The sequence below is a fragment of the Typopeltis vanoorti genome, chromosome 17, assembly GCF_054136105.1.
Source record: "Typopeltis vanoorti isolate ZY-2024b chromosome 17, IOZ_Tvanoo_1.0, whole genome shotgun sequence".
Lineage (NCBI taxonomy): Eukaryota > Metazoa > Arthropoda > Arachnida > Uropygi > Thelyphonidae > Typopeltis > Typopeltis vanoorti.
The window spans coordinates 17,369,586-17,390,748 of NC_143565.1; the positions used below are offsets into that span (position 1 = coordinate 17,369,586).

At 34.8% G+C, this 21,163-nt stretch overlaps 1 protein-coding gene across 3 annotated transcripts in view; it reads right to left on the reverse strand.

The window, feature by feature from the left end:
- The window catches only part of LOC150097192 (uncharacterized), a 336,086-nt gene extending 319,644 nt beyond the window's left edge, over positions 1-16,442 (reverse strand). For all 3 annotated transcript variants that reach the window (XM_090406866.1, XM_090406865.1, XM_090406864.1), the window contains exon 1: positions 15,780-16,442. In XM_090406866.1, the coding sequence (XP_090262992.1) occupies positions 15,780-15,899 (120 nt within the window). In that variant the 5' untranslated portion in view covers positions 15,900-16,442. The remainder of the gene's footprint in view (positions 1-15,779) is intronic.
- Positions 16,443-21,163: the final 4,721 nt, after the last annotated feature.

Consider the following 21,163-nt stretch of genomic DNA (forward strand, 5'->3'; position numbering starts at 1 on the left):
GCCAGTTTGTCTGTTTTGCGGGAGAGAAAAAACACGTTTTTGGTAGGTCAAACCTCCCAAAAATTACATCCTTCGAGTGGAAAAAGACCCGAGTTCGATTTTCATCATGACAAGATGAATCTTATATGGACTTCAACAGAAGGTGAGTTAGCCATTTCATACAGCGTAACTGGATTTTTCGTTGAAAACCTCGAGTTCCTATCTCCATACAGTCAAATCGGCCGGCGAACACACTCAATTAAGACAAAAGTACCAGTAGTGGGCAGAAGATGGCATAGTGTATAGATGGTGCATTAAGTAAATGGGGGTTGTTGAGGAGGAGTCACGGAATATGTCCGCCATAAGAAGTCGGTTAATTCCCCTCGTTTAAAAATCCTTGTAAAAGGATTTTTAAACGAGGACAAAAAGGATACAAAAATCCTTCTGTCTAGACAAGATTCGCAGTCCTGCCGTTTCAACATTGTTCTCTAGACTGCGATATGGAAGCGCATCCTACCGGCCGAAGCAACGAAATCTATAACGCTGGTATGTTATGCCTGTTAATGGCATGTATTCCCTTAGCCAGTTTGTGGTGATGAAAAATCCCACTTCCACTATGTGAAGAAGGTTAACTTGCCTTTAGCTGAAAAACACGAGTATTTTTCGCGTTCTAGACAGGGTCTGTACCTAGATCTTAACAAAGGACATCCTCGTTACAGGCTGAGCTACTTCTGCAGAAGGGGGCTACCAATTATAATATGACATCAAGAAAAATGATGATTTTTTAATCATTTGGACTCATTCACAGTCATATCATGCGACGCAGAATGATATAAGTAAGTGTATATGCTATGAAGATTTTCGGAAGTAATCTACCAAGATCCATAAAAAACATACTTAATTAAAACGTTAAAATAAAAGACTGAACACAACATGCGAGGGTTACGAAACACACACAACAGTAATGATCTATGTATGACAGTACACATTATTCGAGTTGACGGTATCTTCAGACTCCTGGAAATAGGTTAAAAGTCAAGTAATACTTGAAAGAAATGAGTAACAGTTTGAAAAAGATAAATTATATAATCCTTGATGTTCCAAACCTCCGTTCCAGAATATTTCTTTTATATATTACTTTTAATGAAAATATTTAGAAACGAACAGTGTCGCGAGACTGATGGGAAAATTTCTGTATGGTTTTATTTCCTATTCCGCCATCAACTTCTTGTTGCGAACAACAGTAATCAGTAGGCTATCGATGGAAGTGAAACGATAAGATGCAAAGCCACAGTGAAAAAAAAAAAAAAAAAAAATCAATAAAAGACGTGAATCATATTTATCGCTCGGCTTCACAAGCTGATTGATGGATAATGAGCTGTTGACAACATGCAACCAAACAATTTATAACGTCACATTCATGCCAAATACTTTAGAATTAAAAACAGACGTGTTTTATTTATTTTTTGAGAGAGAGAAAAAGTTGCTCTCTGGCAAAGTGTTTTGAACAGTACCCCAAATCAATTAAAAAAGTGCAATTCGTAAAGAACGATGCCCTTCGACTAGAAAGACCTCGGCACGGATCTCCGTCTAGGACGTAAAGGATCCATATAAGGGTTTTTTCCAAGGATTTTTCCTCCAGGAAACCCTATCGTAAACATTAATTAGATTTCTACACAGCTCACTTACTTAGCTGTGACAAGCTATTGAACATAACACGCAAGAAGATGAGATGAAATCAAACATTTATGAAGCAATTTATATTAATTAAAACAATTATAAATTTAAGTACAATTTTTTTAAAAAAAATAAATATTAGAGAAGGTATGAACGTTAGGCAATTTCTGCAGGGGTGAAGCATACCACTGCGCCCAATTCGGATTTTTTTTTATACCACATGCAGCAAATCGACCAGAGAACACACAAATTTATAGACAAAAATACTATTAGCGAGCAGTGGATGGCGTAGATGTGGGTGGATAGTGATGTGTATAGATTAAGAATCAAGTAATTCAGATGGTCCGCGCGGTTAGCCTAGTGGTTATGAGCTTCGCAACCATATGTCTGGGAAAGGAATGTCCTAGGCTCGATTACCGTCGCCGACGTGAGTAGCTTAAGGATCTTTCTCAGACATAGCCAAGTTAGCCAGTCGTGGACAGCAGAGTTTTTCTCTCCAGTTTATTCTCGGGATTTTCCCCCTGCAAGCAGGCAAACCAGCTCCGTGAACACACACGGGTTACAGCTCTTAGGGGATGCAGCAGAGGAGTGATGAACCGGTTGTATTAATTCGTCGCAAGTCCCTCATTGAAGGGGGGGGGGGGGGCAAATCATATTCTATATTTTTCAATTTAGCTATTTGAATACAAATTCTACCTTACGGTTCTTCTTTATGAACTGGTCAATAACATCGTCATAAAAAGTTGGTTGTAACTTAATTTTCCCAAGCAACAAGCACACTTCTAAAGGCTGGCTGAAGCTCACTGCCTAGAGCTACTTTCACTGCGTATGGCCTGTGTTTAAGACGACGTGAAGGGAGCAGAAATGGCTATGCGCGTGCATGACACAGTGCTATAGCGAGGACCTGGAAGCTCCTACAACCGAGCAAGCAGTGGCCTTCGATACACAACGCAAAGCTCAATTATTGCCGCGCAAACTTAAGACGTCTTCTGTGTACAAAAATAAAAGCCATAAATGGAATGCTTATAAATGCATGCATTTACTAACAAATAAATATTACTTCTTTCTCAAGTAATGAGCTTGCGCAGGAAGCATGGAGAATTCGCCCCTAGGGGGGGGGGGACAAGGCTCAAACCGTCCTAGGATGGATGAGAAAGGATAGATAGAATTCAGATGGTGGTCTTTTGTGGAATCTTTCCGGATGAGTCCCTGGAGGTGTAGTAGAAATAACTAATTTTCTTTTTATTCGTCAAAATTACAAAATTAGATTCACGAATAAAACGAATTTATATATATATATAAAAAAAAAACTGTTATTTAAGGCGAGTTAATTTTTTTTTAAAAGATAGATAACTGCAACGAAATTAACATAACTAGGAATCTTTGATTTGGCAAAGTATGACCTTTTTTGTTCTTGCGCTAATAACCAACCTAACTATATCGCATGATGTAATATTATTAAGTAATAATATTCGGCTCCATTTGAACAACGCTAACACCTCGACTCTTCCAAACACGTTATGAGAGTTAATGGGAAAAAGAAGGTGTGGCATCACCTCTCAGTAACATGCGGAGGTTCCCATCTACTACATATTTTTCCCTGGCAGAACTGGTGCCAAGACCACAGTTCTGGATATGATAAACAGCCAAACAAGTTCTTCTACGCTTATGATTAATTTAATCTTCGGTGGACCAAAACTCGCCATAGGGAAAAGTGGAATTCATAAACGAGGTGCCAAACTGCAAGAGACGCCAGAGAGTGTAAAGACAAAAGATATGCGAGTCAGGTTCAATGTTACAGGAAAATTAATGATTTTGTTTAGGTGACCTAAACGATCTGTATACAAAATGTATTTGTAACAAAGTTGTTTTTAACGAGGCTACGGCTTAGGTACAAAGCCCCATTCTGTCTGTCTGACTGGCAGAAGAATGTTATCACAATGGATTTATCTAACTATTAAATAAATACGGAGCACAGAAAGCAAAAGACGTTTTGCTCAAACTGGCACCCAAGATGAGTTACTGTTCTTTAAAAATGGGACACTGCGGGAATTTAGTAGAAACTCCGTTTAGCTCGTATAATTAATTTTTTAGCTAAGCTGTTTTAAGTATACAACAGATAATACAACACGTATATTTTAAATAATTCTGATCTTTCAAGATCGTGATGAAAGTTTATAAAGAAATGGAATAAGCAAGCGATTAAAAAGAAAGTAAAACTAGAATGCAATTTTAAAAACTTGTCCTGAGAGGGTGATTTATTAATGTAGGGTTTCCTGAAATTTTTTTGAGCAATGATACAAAATGTATAACAATAGGCTAATTATTATGGTCATAACAGCTACATTCTGTATCGCACCGAAAATGTTAAGAGATGGCGGTAGTTGTCTAGCAGCATACTTTCACCATAGTCTTCATTCACTAACAGTCTTGAGCTCCGCTATCAGTGAAGGCTGGAAAAGTGACTGCCCGCAAGATCTTCAGAAAGTTATTTAATGTTAAAAATGTTCCACCTATTCTCTTTGTAAAATAAAGATTTTAGATTCTGTCCACTATTTTATTATTTCTTTCGTACAATGGCACCCATGAATATCAAAGCTCTGTGTATATTAGATCTTCGAAGATATATGGTATGTAAATATAAGGAGGTAATGCTAAATGACTGTACTAGTGTACAACAGAGGAAATGAGACTTGGTTCAGTAACCACCTTTCGACCAGGAGTATTACTAGCCTCGATATATTCACATTAATCCGTTCTTATGACCTTACCAGACCACAAACAATTAGTGAAAGGAAATTCAAGAAACAGTTAGGCAGGTCACATAAAAACTGATGGAAAGATATCAGTACTGAAAAGGATTGTGTGTGTCTGTGTATCCTATAGTTCAGTGTTTCTCAAAGTGTGGTACGCGGCAATTTTCGGCTATGTATCATTAACGCATAGAATCATATTTCTGAACAAATAGTGCAATTAGAGACAACTGAGATAAAACGGCACTAAGTAATGAATCACATCTCCTCTCCAACAGAACTGCTGTATAGACTCAAGCAAAACCTTATGTTGCCGGTGCAACATATGGTTTTGCTTGACACCACTCCGTCGTGAACGTGTTAAAACAAAGAAATATATACCTATATAGTGAATGTGTTTCAGATATTATGGAATTCGGTTGAAGAGAATTAACATTTCAACTCAAACTCTATATCCGCTTACATATAAATTCAAATAAAATAGACATTTACAATGAAATATACTTCGTTTATTTATTATTTGATAAGGGGGTACTTGGTAGTAATGAAAATTTAAGAAAGGGTACGCGGATATCTGAAGTTTGAGAAACACTGCTAGTGTATCAGGAGCTCTCAAATACTTTTATCACCTCTGCAGGAGTTGAAAGATAAAATGATGCAAGGAGATCGACTTTATCTTTGGCCGATGTTATGATGCCATATTATCTGAATATGAGAGCGATGGAAACATAAAAGGACAGCCGTTGCGTCAGTGACCTTGTCGAGAAATCAAAAAACACGAGTAGGAGGCAAGCATTCTGCATTTGATCTTTTCAAAGTCATATCTATTTGTGCAGCTGTTGTGAGCAGATGTGTAGGCTGAATATGAAATTAGAGGTTTTCTCTCATACCTTTTCTGATTTGCCTTTTTTTTTCTCGACTGCTTTGCCATACACTTGTTGGATAACGAAGGCCTGTATAGCGACTGGGTGGAATGGGAAAGACCTTCACTTTGGTTGCAATTATTTTTATTATTCGATAAGAGGCGTTTAAGATTAGGAGAACAGAAAAATTAATCAGACCATGGAAATAAGAGATATAAGCCAGATTAACATTACAATAGTGCCAAACCTATACAGACGACACTGAGATTGGCTGGATGAAGGACTTTCCGCCAGTAAAAGAAACTTGGACAAGGTTGTAGTCGTTATCAAGAGGAAAAATGATCTAGAGAACCTTTAGATTCCCTGGATGTCAAACTATAGAACTTTGGGAAGAGTTAAGAGTCAAACGTCTGACGTTTCAAAATGAAATGATTGTGCTTTGGGTGGAAGAAAGGATCGAAATACATGGTTCTTTTATCAAAGTTTAGCGATAAACATAGACGAGTGGCCTCCGTTAAAAGTTGCTCAATGGGAAATTCAAATTTGAGAAATAAAAGGTTTATGACATACTCAAATCCGAAGCATTTTTGCAACATATGCATATTTGTACATGTGAAAAAGCGGGTAAGATTTAGAAATACAAATAAAGCATATGTTCTAGTTCTATACAAATATTTTTCGATGAGAATGAAAACTAATATCCAAATGAGTCAAGCTTGTATCTATACATTCGGAGGCTACCGAAAATCAGCATGCGCAATGGATCTGTCATAATTGTCATTCTGGGCCTTGGTGTTATTACCAGAACACTAATTCAAGCTTACTGAATATTTATACTTGCTCAGACGGATAGTCAACGGAGATTTTAGGTTAGTATTAATTTGGAAAGAGACTTTCTTTACTATTTTTCAAAGAGACCAAAAGTATGAAAGCATTCCATCCATTTTTGAAAGAAATAACATCGGATTGTTAGAGGAAGTATCTGTATCAAGTAAGTAATGTCCGTATCCGAATACTACCGACATTTAACAATATTTTTGTCGTTTACTTGCATGTATTCTATGACCGATTTGCCTGTATGAGGGATTAAAAACCCTGCTAACTCTTTATGCGATTGGCTAACTTTTTCAGTTGAAAAGTCCATAGAAACATTTTTCTAGTCATGACGAATATCAAACTGAGATTTTTCAACTAAAGAACAATCTCCCGTCATTTTTTTATGCTTATGCACTTTTATCTTTTATGCACTAGTTGTAACGAAGTGCTGGTTTAAGTTCAGGAAATGCAGAAACTTATTAGCAACTTAAAACAAATTACAGCTTGGCTAAACGAATTCAAAAAGTGGGAGTATGTGTGCGCGGGGGAAGAGGGACAATTAAATTTATACATTTCTAGAGAGAAAAAAATCTCATGGTTATTTTAAATAATAAATTTTCAATTGTATCATGCAATATTAAAAATAAAAAAGCATCAAACATCGAAGGTTTGTATCATTTTCAATACTGAATGTGTGATATAGAGATCAAACATTCAAAGAAGGAGAGTCGACATTTTCGTCATTATGGGCTTCGTATGATATTCGAGACCACAATAATAACTGTTCAGTTATTTCCTTTTTATATTCAATATGGCATTGGATAGCCGGAATTCAATTACTGTGCAAAATCAGAAATAAATGATTCTATTAAGGGTTAGCCTTAGGGATATTGTTATATCGACCTACTCTCTCTTGATTTTTAGATTCCTATAACGGTATAAACAGCGAGTCACGTTTCTTTCTTCTATTATTATTATTACTATTTTTATTATTTGATGTTATAAAGCGAAGTCAATTATTTCGTCACTATCATTACATTATACAAAGCATCAACCATGCCGGACAGTCTGCAATTTCTTTTTTTGTTACTTTTTTTTGTTATGGCGTCAGCAAATAACAGTGTTTATTATTATGTATTGTGCATTGTGGCAGCGCAGCTATTTTTAATATTTGGCAGCCTTGTTCCTTCGCATTATATTCAGCAGTAACATGAAGAATGTGCCGATGAGAGCTGCAATTATGTGCTTGGGAAATGTTTAACCATCGCTTCACTAAAGTTGTTCCCATTTCTGTGACACTTGTAGTTTAGGGTTACACACACCGGTAAGGTCGCTACATACTTTGTAGGAATGTTGTTTAGGAGATGAATGGGCCATAGCAAGGTTTTGACGTCATGCAAAGTTAATCGGTCTTGTAGATAGTATCTTGATTATAAAAAGTTTATATATCAATACTACCGATTTTAGGCTTAGTCAACATAAAGCGACTAATTTTTTTTTATGTATAACATTAGGTATATTATAAACATCTAGTACGTTTACAATAATACACAAATTTTGAATAATCACTTTTTTTTTTTATGTATTTTAATTTATGTCATTTCTCTCTATTTTTCCCAGTTACGCGCAACAGTACTGTGCCGGTAGATGTCGTTGTGTTCAAAACTCTTTTGGAATAATATGAAAAAGACAAATCCAACAGTTATTTAATATATTTGCAGAAACAACAATTAATATAGAAAAAAAAAGTGTCCACTTTATTTTATTAAATAATTCTTTTTCTGGTATAACGTCCTTTATTAGGCGTACTTCATTAATAGTTCCATTTATGCATATCGTAATAGTTTAGCACCTATTCTGTATACGAACGTTAGCTATTACGGAATTCGTGAAAAACAGGGTTAACAGACACGGTTGTTCCCATATCAGTACATGCATCTAGGGTTGCCATATCTCATGCATTAGTGAATCCAGGACATCGGATAGGCGGACACATAAACAGACAGTGGAACCGTTTGGAGGTTCGCAATAAGTAATTTAAATTTCGTTCTTTCATAATGCAAAACGTTTAATTTGGCTGTGGCTTGCAACATACTTTGCAATAAGTTGATAAGCTCTTTAAACGGTAAAGTCTAAAACAAAGCTATTAAAGAAGTCCGAAGACAGACAAGAAGGCGAGGGGAAGGTGAATAAGAATGTAGTGAAATAAATATTTTAGATTAAGGAGATAAATAAGGAAAGAGCTAATAAAAACTGAACATCAGGATAATAAGGTAAATTTAAATTGTGAGTAGATATAATGTTACTCAAAAGGACAAAGGTGAAGGCGGTGTATGGGGAAAGCAACGAGCTGGGCGCTTATCAATCTTATTTATTTTATGAAAATTATTCTGCTTGCATAATCCGAATTATATAAAACTTATTCCGATATGCTGTATATGATAATAAGTACGCGTACATTGTTTCTACAAATGCCGATATTTTAAATGCAAATATACATTGAAATATTACCAAAAAAAATTAAGCCTATGGTTTTTTGATATCCAAATTAACTAAAACTTGGCCGGTTTGCAGAACATCTGTTAATATATAACAAATTCTGTGAATGCCACTTCACGGTATAATTTTATTTTTTGAACAAACAATGATTTACGTACACCTCCAGTGTAACTCTTCTCCAATCCGCCTCCTACGCATAAAATCAAAGGTCTAAGGGACAGCGAGATACAGGAAACTGGTCCTTTTCTATCCAAGCCGCCTATTCGGTAAATGAGCATTCAGCACTCTGGTCTATTGTAAGCCTAAATTCTCATGTCACACGAATCGCAAATTCAAGTTTTGCATACCATAACAACCAAGTTTTTCGTTGGAATGGAAGGCAAGAATGCGTATAAAATTTTTAAATAGAACAACTATCTCAGGTAGGTAAATATCAACAAATTTATTTGAAAAATATATTTGCCTGACATGAAACATGCTTTTTATGTGCACATCTTACCAGAATTCTGCAATGCAACGATAATGTGTTTGAGTAAGCACTGCGAACCATAGTATTATTTAAGATAATATTAGGAAAATTATAGTGCCTGCTAAAAGCCCGCTTGTGAAAAAAAAAAAAAAAAACTAAAGAAAGCCAACAAAACTGCCGGCTTGAATGGCCGAGCGAAATAGCATAACAACTCTCCAAACCGATACGCTGTGGATTGTAATACGAATCCACAATGGTCTGAAATGGTGCTAGGTTTGCACTACTTCGTAGTTTATTTATACATTACTTCGCAGATTATGTAAAATAAATAAAAAAGAGCTTTGGCTAACCTAGTACGGTTTAGGTTTTCAGCGAGTGGAAATCATAAGAAAAAAATATGGTGCCATTTGATTATTTTTATTCATTTATTTGATAAAGTGACAAAATTATATTAATTATTTATATCACAATAAAATGAAATTCAAAATCCATTTTGATTTTACAGATATTTTATTAAGGTTCGATTGCATGCCTCAGGCAGGGATTTATCCAGTTAGCCCCCATAAAGAAAACAAGGATAAGTTGATAAATTATGTTGGGCTCAACATTAAAAAAAAAAAATATATATATATATATATATATATATACACACACACACAGAGAAAGGGTGTGTGTGTGGGGGGGATTAATCATGGAAAGCATCTAAGTGGATATTTACTAGGTGGAGCGTGAAATTTTACGATTTTTAAGCGGTTATAAAGAAATTATCTGCGATTCCTGCACAGCTATGCAAACAAAAAAAGTTGTTTTCCAGCATTTTGTTTTAGTCGCGTTGCTATCAGTGCAATGATTGCAATTTCAAGGAGTACCTTTTATGTAAGAGAAGCTTGTTTGTTTCAAAAAGGGCAAGTCGACATCTAGTTAAACAAATGCTTTTATAACTTCCTGTAAGGTTATCTGCAATCTCTCTTTTCTTATTAAAAAAATGAAAGTAAAAAAAAAAAAACAAAAACAAGGATCAGTGCGCAGTCTTCAACGTTATCGTTAGATAAAAGTGCCGTCATATTCATGCTTTTACAGTTGCCATAGTTCTATCAAACTTGCCAATGGATTAGCAAAAGAAAAATTTGAACATTCGTATATAACAGAAAAAGAAGCAACAGAAGTATAACCTTGAAGGAAGTTTTAAGTAAAAAAATAAAATAATCCAGCTGTTCATTCACGAATATCGCAGTCCTTTAAGATGTCATATGCGTCTCTTCGACGAAATATATAATAAACATATACTATATATATAATAAAAATTTATACCACAAACAAACATGGCTTTTATTTCTAACAGGTTTGTCCGTATGGAGATTGTAATATAACTAGGATATCAATGTTAGACGTTTATTTTCAAATTATAAAAACTATAAAATGCTTCAATATTCAAATCTTCCGTGAGTGGAGATACCAAAAATAAAATTAAAAAGCAAACCCAAACCACGCGTCAACTCGCTTACTGGAGATATGAAAAGTTTTGGAAAGCGTCCCTCCTCCAACAAAACTCGCGTGCTTCCAAGTAATTGAAATCAAAAATTACAAAATCTTTTGTTTGGTTTTAGACAGATGTAAATTGTTGTGTCTGCAAGCCTTTTATTATTTAGCAAAGGAAGTCATAGGGGCTAGGCAAGCAGCCAACCAGCAACGCCCACCACTTATCAAACAGACTATTCTTTGTAGGTTTGAATTGCTAGAATGAGCGATCAACTTTATAATATGCGCCCACCGGTCGAGAACACAGATCGCCTATTTATGGATTAGCACAGACGAAGCTCACTGAATTTTAAGAAATCTGCAGCTTACGAACCTCGAAGATCTAGTTCCATTTGTTAATATGGAGATAACGATTTAGATGAAAATAATAACAGAGAAAAATGAAGAAACAGTACGCACATAATCTATTATTTTAACGACATCAGCCACAACAGAATCTCCTGAGTTTGTCGAGAAATTTTTGAACAACTCATAAATATTACTATTTATTCACGTCTTGCTTGTTTTCATTTTTTTGTTGTTGTTCGTACCAAATATGTAATAGTAGCTATTTAGTTTTATCAAAAGAAAGTGTCTTCATTTAGAAGTATAATATATTCAAAGAAAGAGCTGCGTTTAATATTTCCTATTTGAATATCAACTTTAGTTTCATTAATAACGTGATCCATACAGATGAATTACAGTGGAGATAGATATGAGGTAAAAAGGTGTACGCTAATTTTACATCTTCCTGTGCATTCTTAATTCTAACTGTCAATTTTATTTATATTAACATCTTGCTTCAAAAAGGAAATGCACTCATTTTAAATTATGGGGACGGACCATTATGGAACCATATATGATTTAACTTATAATCAAAGAATGAAAAATAAAAATAAAATAAATTGCACCCATGGATAATAAACTGGACGCGAAGTACTTCTATAGTATTTACATAGCGTGACGTTAAAGGGAAGTGAGGGGGTTACAGAAATTATTTACTTCAATACATTTTTTTTAAAGCAACATTAGAACAGTGGGGTTGACGTTAAAAAACATTCAGTATTGACTGGCGGTGAATTTGAATCCCACTGTAATATTAATGTTTGAGAAATGTTATGGTATGTATGTTAAAATGGTATAGTATGCCCACAGATTCGAGACCCTTCGACACTTCTGCGCATGTCACAAAAAGGAGAATCCATTCCGATAATAGGGTAATCAATCGGTCTTCTGGGATCGTTTGTTTATTATTACAGGTCGGAAAACAGCTTTTCTTTTACGAACATTGTAGTTTTTAAACTAGTACAGCGACAGCCAAGAAAGCACGTGATTTCGCATGTTGGCGACCAATTTCATTTCTTTCTCCCCTTCAGCACGAATCGATTATTCTAGGTAGAAAGCCAAACGAAGCTCTACAAAGTGTGGGCGTACTATAGATATTCTTGTGATCTCACAAGAACATCTGACAGGTGGCTCATTTGGATCTGCTAAATGAAGACCTAAAAGGAGCTTGGAAAAGTATCATGTTACGTGAACCCATAGTAGTAATATGTGCTATAAGTTTGAAATTTTTCGTGGGTGAACTGTCATAAAAATTAAATAAATAAAAACACCAACAAATCAATATCCTTTTCTCTAATGGAGCCCTACTAATAGACAATACTCCAAATACGGATGGGCTAAACTCCGAACAATGTAAATATTTCTTTCTCCAGATGTACATTTTCGTAATATTATTATCCATTCCTACTGTCAACATTATGTTCAATATCATCCGATTTAATATTGGTGTTAATGTCATCGCCTTAAACATATTAATTCAATTTGAGATTTTTTTTTCCCTCTCTCTCTCTTTTTGGAGTCGCATTCATCGTCATCTAACAGACTGTATTAATGCTATCGATGTGTGTTACACAACTAAGTTATCAAGATTCAGGACTGAAGACACCAGAAGACGTAAAAAGCTACTGAAATTGGATTAGAAGTTGGTGTGGAACAGACTTCAACATGAAACTACTTTTGGATTATTTCAAATGAATGAAAGAATACAATATCCGAGAAAGATAAGCAATTTTAATTCACTTATAGAAAAAAAAAAAAAAAGCTTTGTAAACAGCACAGAAGGAAATGACATAATTCCAGTGCTATCACTAAGCAAATGTTTCTAATTTGGGCACCCACGAAACACCAAAAGCATCCTTCCACAACAGCAACTTTTTTGTGCATGCAATTTAATATGCAAAGAGATATCATTTGAGAAATCTCCTTCTGTATGATGATGAATAGAGCAACTGTAGGCTATTTACGGCGATAAATAAACACAGTTCAAAAGAATAACTGTTTTTACAAGTTGGCGTTGCAATCGGCGAGTAGGAGTTAGTTGCGCAATGAGCGTGCTCAGTAACCTAAGTGCATTTCGCGTCATCGATAAAAACAGTATTATGTGGATTAACTGCAGACGATAGTTCGCTTGATAAAAAAAAAAAAAAAAAAGGGTAAAGACAATGGGTAGTGCTGTAATCTGTTACTTTACAGTGACATAATTTACGTTTATGCAATTCGAATTTCTCAATCCACATCTGATTACGAAAATAGTCATATTGAATTGGGGGGGGGTATTATATATTCATATAAATCCTGTTTACAGTTTGTTGTTAAGATTCTCTTCATTATGAAAATCACGCGGTAGTTACATACGATGTGATTGATATCTACGGAATTTTTTTTTTTTTTTTTTTTTTTTTTTTTTTTTAAACGTACATGATACTCAACCCCCCCCTTTTTTTAAAAACCCGTTTTGTTAATTTAAAACGCTCACCAAAACTGCTATACTCAGAACATAAGCCATGAATGCATAAACTACCAACGTCTAAGCTATTTATGAGATTGGTCTGTAATAAAGATAAGAGAAATGATTTATGATTGCAGTCGAATACAACTAGAAAATATACTTGAATACTAAAGAAATGAATCCAAGTAGGTACTTCATTTGAAAATTATGTAATCATCACCTATCAGAACTTGACTTAAAACAGAAAAAAAAAAAGTATAATTCATTTTCGTATAATGTGTGAGCACTCAGTTTGAAAAAAAAAAACGAACATGAATACATGCGTCTGAAAATGTCCTTTTTTTTTGTTATTTAGTTTATGCTAAAATGAACTAATATTTTAATATCATAATTAAATCAATGTGAATATTAACTGCAATATAAGTATCATAAGACAAGCATTTAAATTTTAACTCATTTACATATGCCATTTTAAATAATTTTACAATTAAAAAATGTAAATAAAAAAAATTAAAAATGTAAAAGTTCCTTTTACAATTAACAGACAATTATGTACTACAGTTGTGAATATACTGTTGTTCCCACGGCATTGATATTTTACTATTAATAATTACTAGGATTAAAAAAAAAAAAAAGAAGTTGAATTTCGGTGAGTTTAACAAATTATGAGGGATTTTCGTTATCAGCGTGGAAACGTACTCAGTGGTTTCTTCTGCATAAATAGATACACTTATTGTAATTCAAAAAATATCGTAGTGGATATATAATTTGCACTTTTTAAACATAGTTCCGTAACGCATTGAAGACCACTTGCCTCACGCGTGCTCATCCGAATAATGCAGATAAACTGCGGTAGTGATGGAAGTAGGGAGGTCAATGACAACATGGCCCCATCTGTAATGCATCTGACAGGACATGTGCCCTTCGACTGGAAAAAGAACTGATTTAAATCTCGTCATCACGAGAGGTATTTGTAATATGGGTTTTTTCCAACTGAAGTAAACACGTGATTTAAAAAATGTTACAGTAGTTCCATACAAAAAAATAAATAAAATAAAATAAATATATGGAACTGTTGCTAGCTCTCTTTCTCCCCTAAAAAGGAGAAAAAAAAAAAAAAACCTGGATGTTTCCCTAGCATGAACAGTTGTTTGTGCGTTAAAAGAAGCCCGCCGGAAGATCTGTCAATGATGATTCAAATCAAGCCCGTTAGGCAGTTTTTATGCCACTACGCAAAGCATTCGCGAGCTCCATCTAGCGTACACTACTATTTAAGAATTTTATCCGTAAAAAAATGCTGCATCTATAACAACACGTTATAGATGGAATGAGTGTTGTAGCTACTTGGCTTCGTGCACTATATTTTATAGAACATGTGATGTGTTACGGATGATTCTTGAGGAAAAAGAACCGACATTTTGAAAGCAAAATTACCATAACATACGCATCAGAAGAAAGAAAAAGCTACATGCATTGCATAAATAAATAAATAAAAAAATACCCTAAACGAAGTCTCTTATGCATTTATTTTTCTTCTCAAAAACCGTCACTGGCATGATTTATTGTGACATGCAACATTATTTTGCAATTTATTTATTGCACTAGGTGTTATATAAATAATTGTATTACTGTTACTGCCATTGTCAAAAGGTGGTATTCAGAGAACTGAACCTCGCGGTTCACAGTTCTGCATATATAAAATTAATTTTTGTTGAAAATAAAAATTAATTTTATATATTTTTCTAAGTCGACTCATTTCATTTTTATGTATAACATGCTTCTAATTTTTGGTGAAAAATGGTAGATCAAACTATTTTAATTAAGGAATATTTTATTTCATCCATTTCCGGAATCAATTGATATATTTTAATAATTAAAATATTTTACGTGCAGTTAATTTTATACGTTTTACGCCAAAAAAAAAATATATATTACAGTGATCACCAACAAGTATTAATATAAAGAAATTTTGCTTGCGTCCATAAATGAATTTCTTTTTACTGTGTAATATATTTTACTGGCTTTCGAGTGTTGCCTAAGATACACGTGTCTCGCACGAGCGAGCGCGCGCATACACACACAGCAGCTTTATCCAAAGTTAAGGATTGCAACCTGAAGTGAAGCTGTTAGTCATTACGTTGCATTTTAGCTGCACTGAAACCAGATCGCACAGTGACAACACATGACTATAATTAAACTAAGTTCTGTTTCCCTTAAACTGATTATCATAAAAACTATTTTAGTGAACTCAACAGTGCGCTATTTGTCAAACAGGTTACTTTATATTAATATTGGTCGTAGCAGTTTGAGAAAATTATATGAAAAACTACTGAACAAATCAACTTATCAAAACATGATTAGCAGCGCCAACTTCAAGGTATTAATGAGGACAATTAAAACAAGGTACTCACCCGATTACTTTCGAGGGCTTCGGCAGAATGGGCATCCTTCGTACGAAAGCAGTTCTGGCATTTAGTTTTATTGAAAATATTAGGAGCGAATTTTCGACATTCCGTTTTCAGGGTCGTCATTGTCGTCCAACGTTGGCTGTCAAGGTGCCCTCCAATGTACAGACAGTGGGATAGGCCTGCTGGAAACGTAGGCTGTAACCTACGCCGATCGTTTCACCTAGCCGAAATCCAGGCCCTGCCCAGGAGTGGGCTAGATAACTCGTTACCCAGCATAGTTCAATACCCCTTCCGGACGGTTTTTATTAAATGATCACATAATTAGAACGCCGATAAAAATGTGTCCGAGAGAACGGTGATTAATTTCGCAAAATGCGGCAAAAAAAAAAAAAAAAAGCACCACACGAATCAAGGCTAGAATCGAAGAGACATCGGCAGTCGTAGATCGTCCGAAGATGGCACGCGTAGCTTTTACCTACTGTCTAAGTAGACGCACATACTTCCACGTTCTGACGTCGAAAAGCTCACCAATAAACAACCCAACTTGCTAACCATACACTATGTTTACGTAGTTTGCCACTTTCAGTACTCGAAATCACGCGGGCACGAAATACGGGAATAAAACTACGGACATGTTACTAAAACATCTCGACAACGTGCATGGTCTTACACACCTCACACCCAAGTGGCCTTTGCCGCCGCGTTTGAAGCAGCCGAGCCACTGGAAACCAGTCGTTCGTAGAGTATAGCCTCGTTCACAGGATTTTCACAATATTAGCACGCATAGTTTTTTTTTTTTTAGCGTTACGCTAGGCGAAAAAGCGTTTGTCCAAATCACAAGGTTGACTGATTACATTTTTCTATGGACATACGGACATTTGTGCGTAATATAATTGAGAAAATAGAGATTTTAACACACTGTAATGCTATATGCTAGCCAAATATGTTCAAAATTAATCCTCTGCTGTGACCTTGAAGAGATAAATCTTTGCTTCTTAGTTTACAGCGATATAGTGAAGCGTGCTTAGCATTTTTTTAGTGTTCTGTAATTTTTGGGTTGTCGCTAAAATCATGCGCAGTGGGTAGAAGAAAAACTATCTAGCTGATTAGATTTGTAATTCCGTGTCCATTTCTACGTTTTTTTTTCTTTTATAGGTGGCGCTGTTATAAAAATGCTTTTCTTCAGTATACACCTTTTCAGCGAACCCTTTCCATGTTTCTTGAACTTGGTCACCGAAATAACAACTGGGCAACTAAAATCAAGAAAGAAAATATTTGATGTGTCAGGCAATTATCCGTTTTCTAAAGTGAAAAATTGCAGCTACACACGACATGCGATAAGCTGATTTTTATGCAATAAATTTTCGAAATAATGAATTATAAAAGTAGCTGATAATAAAAATAATAATTATTATAAAAAAGATAATACCATATTAGCTGATATTCAAAAATGTATTAATATGATATGGAATCAAAATTAATGTTATTTAAAAATAATATGTATGCTTATATTTTATATATTATATATATATAATTTATTTTAAAAAAATAGAAAAATCCTCAGCTCACTAGAGTACTAATGTTTACTACCTTTCGTTGGCAGTAGTCACATAAAAAATTTATATAACGATATATTTAAATTTATATAAAAATGGAGGGGGAGATTTAGATACTTTAAACCAAGTTGTCGATGTATTATGGAGTAGCAGATTAAAATCGTTAGCGGATCCGTGCTAGCAGTTGGATATCCTAGAATGAAAGAAATTTTTTTTTTTTAATTAACTTTTTCCATAGCGACTTAAATATTCAAATTACGTGTGATAACAGACATGGCAGATTTATATTCTTGTATTTTTAACTTTTGCTAAGACGGCGACTATATCCGGTTTACAACTTAGATGTACTAGATTCCAACTAAGCTTCAAATTGCTTTTCTTGCTGTTCCTATTCATTGCGATCTCTATACATTCTTTATTTTCATTATATTATGGTTTTACTTGTTTAACTATCGTGTGTCTATTGACCCCTGAAAACAGAATACGAAAAAAAATAAATTGTATTGACAATGCAAACAATTCAAAATGAGTGTAGAAATGTGCTGCGCTTGTATTTTGGCAAATTCAGTAGACCACATGCGAGATGTGAGGGGGTGGGGGGTGGGGAACTTAAGAAAGCTTAATTAGATTTCTTAGTATAGCTAATAAAAACGTAAAAACTAAGAAAATGATGAGGCTATGGACAATACCAGAAGATAGGAGGAGGACTATTTGTTTGGTCTCACTTCCATAAAATAGGACAGTCGCAAAACGCAGTCGGAATTCCATAATTCTATAAAAAAGTAAAAATAAATAAATACATTTCAACTTATATTTATGTAAAAATCATTAGACATAATTAAAATTAAGTTGCTCTTCTTAATTGGGATAAATCCGAGACTAGAGTTCCTTCAAGGCTGATATGCCAGTCAGGTTGGAGAAGTCTCTGCTTTCGGACCTACAGTCTATGGGTTCAAATCCCGTTGCCAGTAGATATTTGTGAAAGTATACTATAGGTTGAGGGGGAGGGATACCAAAGATAAGGAAAAGTGAAGTCCGATCTTTCTTTCGAAAAATAAGAACGAACTGGTCGCTTGGGTTCCTTGGAGATGAGGAAGTGGTAGAAAAGATTCAGGGACGAGTGACCAAGTTGGTGAGTGGTGTAAGGAATGCTCCCTTCATTGATAGACTGAGGATTTGTGGATTACCGAGATTGGTTGATAGGCGGAGAAGAGGGGATATGATAGAAACATTTAAATTACTAAAAGGTTTTTATAAGATTGATGCAGGGGAAATATTTCGGCTATGTGATAGTGATGGAAAAACAAGAGGTCATCCCCGAAATTATTAAGAGAGTGGTTAACGAGGGTGTAAGTACTTTCGCTTGGAGAGTGGTGAATGAATAGAATGCGATGCCAGAGTCAGTTGCGAGTGCTTCGTCTGTAAATGAGTTCAAGAAGAGGTATGATAGATATTGTGTAGATAGTTTGGGTCTTCTGCGATGAGTCTTTGGACTCCATGGAGATGCCCTTCTAATAATAATAACTGCGTTTTCGTAATGCTGAAGCTCAGATTTTTCCCAGTAAAAATATAGATAGGATTTCATGTTAGTGAGAGAAGGTCGTTTATTTACAGGACGAAAGTCCAGAACTCTTGAGTCGGGAAGTGTGAAGATGGAAAATCATCTGTGATTACTGCCTGTTTTGAACGATCAGAGAAAAAATGTGATCTAATTGCAAAAGCTGAAAGGAAGACAACAGGATGGTAGATTGGCAATTATGCCTATATGTCAGACCCAACCTAAAATGTAAAAGCAACAACATGTATTGTTCTAAAGCTTTCTATGGCTTATGCCCAAAGTAGGTAATGTCAAATACGCTCTAGTGCGGTAACATATTGGTTATCAATAAGTAATTGGTGGACCACCAGGTCGTGAAGTTAGCTATTGATAACTTTCTCTGCTGTTTGCAAGAGGATGGGGGCCGAGGATAGCGGGATAACATTTTTATGGCTAACTTTGATCTCCTTTTTTTTGTGTGTGTGGTTCGTTGGTTGAAAAGAAGTGGGTCAGAATCCCATCTCGGAAGTGAAAAACGTTTACTCGGCTTTATACAGATGTGATAGGGTTTTTCGCTCCTGGAAATTCGAACTTTCATCCAACAAAATAGGAAAACCGAACAGAAAACATGCAACTAATAGACAACACAATGTCATTCATAGTCTTAGTTGCTTTGGCTGCAATTCCTACACCAGTTTCTTTTTATGAATGAGTTGAATTTTAACTTATTTTTATGCAACTGGATAGATACCAGAGGAGACAGCTTGTAATTTAAATATTATCTATAGATTTCTCGGTATGTATGTGGTACAATTACTACAATTATATATGCTTGGTGTCTTAAACATCTTGGATATACCCAGGAAAGTAACTTTTCCACAGAGAAATATTATACTTTTTTAAGCCACGATATTTATTATTGATATATTTTCAAATGTTGCCATAACCCCACACAAACATTAGGAATAATTAAACCTCTACGGAGCACAACACATCTAGTAGCACAAAATAGGAACAAAGAACTAAAATACCTGAGTCTTATCCTATCTTCAAACGGATATAATCATAAGACGATAAAGCATATCTTACAACAACTTTTCAAGGAAACCCCCAATAACCAGAAAACTGAGACTTTGATATATTGTTGGATATATGAAGGGGTTAAAGGAGCTTTAACCCCTTCATATATCCAACATGTAACGGACAAAATATCTGTTAGATGACAAGACATCTACTTAAAAGTAGCTCTCATATTTTTTACATCCGCCTCTTAAAAAACTGAGGGTCTACGTCGCTACGCTAACAATTCCTGTTAGCGTAGCGACGGCGCCTACCGCAATATGGCTGAATGAGAGCCCTTATTAATCCGCGCAGTGAGGTAGGCTGCCCCTATGCTACACCCTGTCGACGGTACTGTATACAGGCCAAACATGTTGATCCTTAGAGAAAGAGAGAGAGATCCATACTAAACATGTCAAATCAAATATGTTGAACATATTTTTTATGATTTACGTGTTTTGATTGTTAACTAATACATAGCTCAGTACTTAATAGTTGGGATTGGTTTTTACCGGGTGCTTCGGATTTCTCTCAAAAAATTTGTAGCAGGCTTGCAGTTTTAAAGTTATTGAGAATTACTGGTTGCCATCCTTGATGGACTTAGGTTCGTGGTGTTAGGCTGAAATAACAATAAGAATAATATTTTGTGTACTATCTTAAGAATATATGTAATATAAAGTGTTCTGCTTGCGATGTTTGTGATCGGTGATTTATCTTTGAGTTTTCTTTAAGCATTCGTACATATACTGTAATAAATCATATTCTATTTTATTTTATCTGTAATATTATTTGCTAAATTTGTGACTTTACGAATATTTAGAATTTCACTCATTCATTCAACCTACGGAATTTCCTTGCATAGAAAAATAAATATACAGGTCGAGTTGATTATGAACTTCTAAAAACCAAAGTCTGCTAAGACCTATCATTTGGATTGATTTTGATAAAGAATTGGTTTATAGGAATATTACAAGATCGGTATTGAGAAATTCGGAGGCCTGACGTGTCTTGGTAAAAGTTCCATATTTGGTTTCCAGATTATGAAAAAAATGAATAAAAAATACAAAAAAAAGATATAATATTAATAAAAAGAGATAAATCCGCTAATGTAGTATAGGTTTACGCTCTGAGGGTTCAGGGTCTCATATATAGTATAGGAGTATGATTACTACAGCTCGTACTAAATATCAAAAACTGAACATGATCGCATTTAAGAAAAACCTGTGTAACTATTA